General features: G+C 33.6%; 1 protein-coding gene across 1 annotated transcript in view; it reads left to right on the forward strand.

Annotated features, from left to right (window-relative positions):
* The first annotated feature begins 6254 nt into the window (after positions 1 to 6254).
* Positions 6255 to 7585, forward strand: part of LOC107490809 (WAT1-related protein At5g40240) — a 2970-nt gene continuing 1639 nt past the window's right edge. Inside the window, exons 1-5 of the mRNA XM_016111621.3 lie at positions 6255 to 6513; positions 6594 to 6659; positions 6746 to 6869; positions 7009 to 7332; positions 7445 to 7579. Coding sequence (XP_015967107.3) covers positions 6323 to 6513; positions 6594 to 6659; positions 6746 to 6869; positions 7009 to 7332; positions 7445 to 7579 — 840 coding nt within the window. The 5' untranslated portion in view covers positions 6255 to 6322. The remainder of the gene's footprint in view (positions 6514 to 6593; positions 6660 to 6745; positions 6870 to 7008; positions 7333 to 7444; positions 7580 to 7585) is intronic.

The following is a 7585-nucleotide window of genomic DNA, read 5'->3' on the forward strand; positions in this document are numbered from 1 at the left end:
TCTTTTGAAGATCCAAAGTTGTATCGTTTAGTCGTAGGCTCTTTACATGATGCTACTATTACTTGACGTAACCTTTGTTTCACAGTATGCAAGGTTAGCTAGTTCATGCATGATCGTAAACTTGCTCATCGGAAAGCGATTAAGCGAATATTGAGACATTTGCAAGGAACAGAGATCTGGGGCTGCTCTTTCACAAGTCCCAGGATTTCAGACTTTATGGCAAATACCTCATAGTAGGGATTGACTACTTTACTAAGTGGATCGAGGCAGAACCATTAGCAACTATCACTGTCTAAAGAAGTCAAAATTTTCTCTACAAGAACATTATCACTAGATTTGGAGTACCCCACTCTATTACCACTGATAATAGAACTCAGTTTACCGACTCAACCATCAGAAATTTGGTGGCCGACTTAAAAATAAAGTACCAATTCACATCGGTGGAACATCCCCATGCCAATGGACAAGTTGAAGTAGCCAACAAAATTATATTGGCCGGGTTGAAGCGCCGATTACAAGAAGCCAAAGGGTCATGGGCAGACGAGTTTTCCCAAGTCCTGTGTGTATATCGAACAACCTCTCATTCCACAATTGGGGAGTCACCTTTTCGGCTTACTTACAGAATGGAAGCCATGATCCATATAGAGATCGCTGAAGAATCACCTAGGATTATATTTTATAATAAAGGGGCCAATACCAGTGCACAAAGGGAAGAACTAGACCTCCTTCTAGAAATCTGAGAACGAGCTCGGGTTAGAGAGGAAGCACTAAAACAAAGAATGGCCCTAAGGTATAACTAGAAGGTGATCAAAAGAGGCTTCACCACAAACGACCTCATACTAATCCAAAATGACATCGAAATTTAGAAGTCGAGCAAAGGAAAGCTAGCAGTAAATTAGAAAGGACCCTACAAGATTGTTGAAATCTTGGGGAAAGGTTATTACAATGTGTCCGACTTGCAAAAAAGGAAACTCCCGAGGTCTTGGCACGCATGTAACCTAAAGAAGTACTACAGTTAAGAAGCCTTGTTCCCTGGTGTACTCTTTCTCCTAACCTTAAGATTTTTTTCTAAAAAGGATTTTTTTGTAAAGGAGGATTTTAACGAGGCACCAAAGCAAGGGCTAAAAGTTCCTAAAACCTTTAGTAAGTAGACTTATGTAAAGGAATTTCTCATTTATCAATAAAATTTCTATTTTTCTTCAAAGATTTTTTATTAAAAATGTGTTAATTTAAGCTCGACAAACCGCGAAAATCATTGTCTGACCTTAAATGGTCGAGCTGATGAAGCGATGAGGTACAAATTAATGTAAGAATTTATATAAACAACTTGTAAAAACCGACCTCAATGATAGGCCGAAAGAAAAATAACGTGTAAAAGTAACTTAGCAAAGTCTGACTACACGAAGTCAGAACTTGAAAAAAAGAACCTTTATAAAAAAAACTCACTACTTAAAATTAGCATAAAAAAAGGTTGATAAAGTAAATCATCGTGCTAAGCAACTACCCTACTTCTTAAAAAATACCTAGCTTCAGTTAAGCACAAAGGTTTGAATACCAACAGTCATTAAAAGCCACAAAAGTATTCAAAAAGTTACTGGCTATTACAAAAATTAAATGGTGTTTGCTGATGCCTATAGAAAATTGCCTAATTTATTAAAAAGGAATAAATATTAATATTTAATATAACAAATATAAAAATAAATTATTTTTAAATATTTAAAATTTACCATAAAAAGTAACTTCGACAAATTGGACACCAAACTTATGGGCATCAAAGAATTTGCCAAATTAAATTGTCCAAATACCCACAGGTTGGGCTATCTCAAACATCACTAAAATAAAACTATAAAGAAACTATGAAGTCGTGACAAAAAGTAGATTGAGGGCTTCACCAGTGTCGACATCTTTACCTCGGACGGGAGGGGTCAGAGGATGCACCGAAACCGGAACGGCAGGGATAGGACCAAGAGGCTCTAGGGTTGGCACGATCTTCCCATCTACAACAATATTGTCTTGACTGAATAAAGAGAGATTGACCTCGAGAGCCAGGACCCAAACTTGGGCCTTCAGATTCTCGAACATTTTATCCATCCCTTCGACTACAGACTTTTGAAGAGAAGCATATTCCTCTCTGGCATTCTTTAACTCTTCTTGAAGGTCGAGCTTCTCTTCATAGACCCAGGTATAACTTTCTTGTGTCCTCTTTTTAATCTCTTCTGCTATAGCCGCAGCAGCCTCTGTCGTCTTCACCTAGGCTCGAGCTTTTTCCAGGTCGGACTTCAGCCTGGATTTTTCCTCTTCTAATACCTCTCTCAAACCCCTTAGTCTCTCCACCTCGACTCGGGCAGCATCAAGAGAACTTTGAGTGACATTAATAGGAGTTTTTCTTGACTCTGTGAGAAGAGAAGTGCACACTCCTGCTAGTTGGATGCTGCTGCGGGCCATAAGATGGAGGTGATTTTGGATAGCTGCATCATCCATACTTATGCAACTATGGGGGAGGATATTCTTTTCACTCCAAGCGAACCCATCGAACCCCTTGTCATAAATGCTGCCTTCTTCAGCAGTTTTTTATTTCTCATAGGCAACCAGATTTAGTTAATAATATTCCTACTAGCATTAACTAGGCTTTACAATCTATCTTTACCTTGGCGCCAAACTATAATTGAAGAACTTACTGCTCTCTCTAAAACAAATTCATGGAATATTATTAATCCACCAGAAAATTCCAAAATCATTGGTTGTCAATGGATTTATGCCATCAAATGCCATCCAAAAGGTGATATATTGAAATATAAAGCCCGCTTAGTTGTCAAAGGCAATAATCAAATTGAGGGCATTGATTATGATTAGGTTTTTGCCCCAGTTATTAAACCCACAACAGTAGTGCTTACTACTGCATTGACGAATAATTGGCAAATTCACCAATTTGACTTCAGCAAGCGCTTTTTTAAATAGGAATTTACAAGAGCTTGTATTGATGAAACAACCACCAGGATTTGTTCAAGGTGATAGTACTCAATAAGTCTATCGATTACATAAGTTTTTATATGGACTCAAGCAAGTTCCAACGTCATAGTTTCTTAAATTATCCACCACTATGGCTCAATTTGACTTCTTAAATACCAGGTTAAATCATTCTTTATTTGTTACACGTGATGGAAAGCTTATTTTATACATTCTTGTGTATATTGATGACATCTTAATAACTGAAAATTATTCTATGGCTATACAATCTACTATCACTCAGTTAAATAACATCTTTTCTCTCAAGAAACTTGGTGAATTTAGTTTCTTCTTAGGAATTGAAGCACACAAGTTAACTTCTAGTGCTATTCATTTGTCACAAACTCAATATATTTCTGATTTACTTCAAAAAGTTGGTATGAGAGAGGCTAAAAGTGTTCCAACACCAATGATCACCTCTATCAAATTGTCCAAACAGAAAGCTAATGAATTTGATAATCCTTCTCTTTATAGATTCATTGTGGGCTCCCTTCAATATGCAACATTGACGTATCCTAATATCTCCTTTACTGTAAATAAATTGTCACAATATATGTAGAGGCCTCTTCATAGCCGTTGGAAATGTGTCAAATGCCTATTTTGATTCCTGGCAGGTACTGTTTCTCATGGATTAATATTTCATCCTAGTCATGATTTGCGCTTATTTGGCTTTATAGACTTTGAGGGCTTGGATGTAAAAGATTGTAGATCAACTTGTGGTTTCTGCATCTACATGGGATCCAACATAATGACATGGTCAAGTAGAAAGCAAGCTTCTATGAGTAGATCAAGTATGGAAGCAGAATATAGAGCTCTTGCCACTACTAATTCTAAAATAATTTGGATTCAAAATTTGCTATCTGAACTCAAGGTCTCTTCATCAACCATTCCTACCTTGTATTATGACAATGAGAGCGTTGTTTTACTCGCAGTCAACCCAATTCTTCACAGTAGAACCAAATATTTTGAGTTGGACTTACACTTTGTAAGGGATAGAGTTAATCAACAAAAGCTTCATGTGGTTCATGCATGTTCATTCAGGAGAACAGGTTGCGGATATATTTACAAAGACATCATCGTTAGATTTGTCTAACTAGCTATGCCTAGTGTATGCATGAATATACATGCTGTAACTTTGATCAAGTCAAACAGAACAATAATAACAATTCACACAATTCAAAATTTATTTTTGTCTGTAATCACATTCCTCTGTCCTACTAGAACTCTATCAGGTGGTGAAGAGACAAAGACGGAAAGACTGAAACTGAGAGACAGAGATTGAAATAAATCTTAGTATTCTGTTTGGTGCAAAGTGGAAGACAAAAATTGAAACAAGAATAAAACTTTAATTTAATTTGTACATATGGTAAAATTGAAATTAATTAATTAAAATGAGGATATTTTAGGTATAAAATGTTATTAAAGTTTCAGTCTCCATTTCTAAAAATTTTAGTTCACTGGGTTCCTATCTTTCGGAGGTACAGTACTGAACCAACAAATCTCAGTCTCTCAATCTCTGTCTCAATATCTCGAAACAAACGCTACTTCAATAATGACGAAAGAATTAATACAAATTAAAACATAATTAGTTAGGTAATGTAGTCAAATAAAATATTAAATAAATAATTAATTAATTAACATATTTAAATGAATCGACTAAAATAAATAAAAAAATATTTTTTAAAATACACCATATCAACTGTTATTAATTAAAAGAATTTTATTTTAATAATGTATAATAGATAATAAATGTTCTGTTTCGTAGTACCCATCAATTCTAATTTAAAAACACCTTTTTTTCTCTTATTTTCACGTTTTTTTCTTTTTCTCATCAAATTTCTTTTTGTTTCGTCAAATTTGGATAATTTCCTTTTTGTAGACTATTAGCCTTCCTTAGCCATTTATTACAACACGACAGATACAAATTAAATTCACTACTGAAAATATTATCTAACCTTATTTTAATTTTTTGTCTACTTTAAAATACAAAATAGAATAAACGTAATAGTACTTTATCTTCACCAAAAAATCATAGTACTTTATACCGCTCTGTTCTTGTTTTGCTGTAACTCACATCAAGAATTCAAGATTGGAGGTATATCGGGAATTAAAAAAAAAAAAAATCTCCAAATCGTATAGATAATTCAACATAAGATGTGGCATTAGCTATGTTAAAATAAGTACTTCAGTAGCTATTTCATTAGGTCCTGAATTGGATCCCTCAATTTTATGAATGCATAACACTATATCACCACCAATATAGTGTGATTTTTAATGGAGGTTTAGGTGACAAAGACATTTCATTAGTCCTGGTGGTGGATATCTTTCAAAAATAGAAAAATTAATCTATTAAACATGATGTGCACTTATTACTTGAAACATTTATGGCCTTAACACTGGTTTCTGTTATGAATATTATACTTTCCTAAGAGTGCTAATAAATAATAAGGCTTCTTTTTGTTCCGCAGTAAATTCAGAATTGACATGAAATAACATATTGTGACACAATAAAAATAATACAGATAGAAATTATAATGACAAACACAGAGAAATTGGTAATTAGCTTTTTTTTTTTGCATAGAATTTTTTAGGGGTTTAAATTAAAATCCCCACATATTATAAATAAAACTGTCTTGAAATTGATTTTGTTAATATTTGAGAGATTTTTTAATAAAAAATTTACATTGTATCTAAATAATAATGTCGAGGTTAGTTAAGAGTTACATTATCCTTCGTATAAATGGACAAGAACCGAATAATAATAATAATAATAATAATAATAATAATAATAATAATAATAATAATATCCAGAAAAACAATGAATTGGGATCACAAGTTACAATCTCAAATCTACAAAACAAAAAAAAGTGAACATGGATTATTTAGGAGAAAAAATAAAAAGAATAGAAGGAAAAGAACAACGGTAGGAAGTACAAGTCAATCCAACCATTCCACTATAAAACTTATGATGTATACAAATCATCATCGAATATATAGGATCAGTTGCAAATTCTTATCTTCAAATTGAAAGTGATCAAATTCAAGTGTCCTCAAGTAATTACTTTCTGTTCCTACTATTTTAGTACTTTGTCCAGTTGTGAAAGTGTGGTCATAAGAAAACAGTATTAGAGACCGGAAAGTGGAGGATCAGTTTAATCCAAAACAGATATTTTTTATTTTTTATAAAAAGAAAGCTGTCACTATCTTGAAACACATATGTTCCATACAAAATTAATAAATTATTTTTTGTACAACATATAACTCAACACATAAATTCCGAACTGTGAACAAGAGTACAATAAGATAGAGATATTTGATGGATAGAAGGGGTTGTTACAAGGAATTGGTGCCATTTGTGGTGCTTGTGGCGATTGAATGCAGCAACACAGGCTTGTTCACTCTCTTCAAAGCAGCCAGCAATGGAGGCATGAGCAACTATGTCTTTGTTCCATATGCTTATTCTGTTTCAACCATTGTACTCTGTCCTATCACTTTCTTCTATAGAAGGTTAGTAATTAGCAACAAACCCTCCAAGAAAAAAACATCAACACTTGATGGATTTATATGAATTCATCTTGTTTTTGCAGATCAAGAGTGGTTCCTCCACTGAGTTTCTCAATCATTTCCAAAATTGCCCTGCTTGGGGTCATAGGGTAAGTACCCTTTTCTTTGAGTTGACTATTGGAATTCACCATCATTAAGGCTCTTTTCACCCTTAATTGTTGTGAATTTTTTGCAGATGTTCATCACAGATGCTGGGCTATGCTGGAATTAGTTACAGTAATCCCACACTTTCCTCAGCTATCATACCTGTACAATCATCATTTGCTGCTCAAAGAAGAAGAAAAATGAAAACAAAAATGGTCAGAAGATAATAAAAATCACTCCAAGTCAAATCAAAGTTATCTTATTTTGTATTTATTAATTACAGTTGGAATAAATGATCAATATTAGATATATAAGTGATGTAATTAATAATTTCTTTCTGAATCAGTATCTTAGTATCTTACCCTATTATCCATTCTTGTTCCGTGTTTTGTTTGTTTTTCACAATGCTATTACTACCACAACTTAAGGATGGAAAAGATAGATGTAAAAACTAGAACAACCCAAGCTAAAATTGTGGGAAGCATAATATCAATAGGAGGTGCATTTATAGTGACATTCTACAAAGGCCCATCCATCATTATTGCTGATGATTCCCCTTCTCTCCATCTTGTTCAACGATTAAATGGAAACTTTGAATCAGTGGATACAAATTGGGTCATTGGTGGCTTTCTTCTCACAACTGGCAATATCCTACTCACACTATGGTTCATTCTACAGGTACATATACTTTTGTTAATATGAACATTTTAAAATACATCTTCTTAGACTTAGGATAGTATATGTGATATTTTCTGAACTTTATGACGATTCTATGATAATTATTTGACAGGTGGAAATCTTGAAGGAGTTTCCAGATGAACTATCTATGGTCTGCTTTTACAACTTGTTTGCTGCCATATTTGCATATGCTTTTGGTTTAATAGCAGAGACAAATCCAAGTGCTTGGAAACTAAGACTAGATTTATCATTG

This window comes from Arachis duranensis, chromosome 5, assembly GCF_000817695.3.
Source record: "Arachis duranensis cultivar V14167 chromosome 5, aradu.V14167.gnm2.J7QH, whole genome shotgun sequence".
NCBI classification, from domain to species: domain Eukaryota; kingdom Viridiplantae; phylum Streptophyta; class Magnoliopsida; order Fabales; family Fabaceae; genus Arachis; species Arachis duranensis.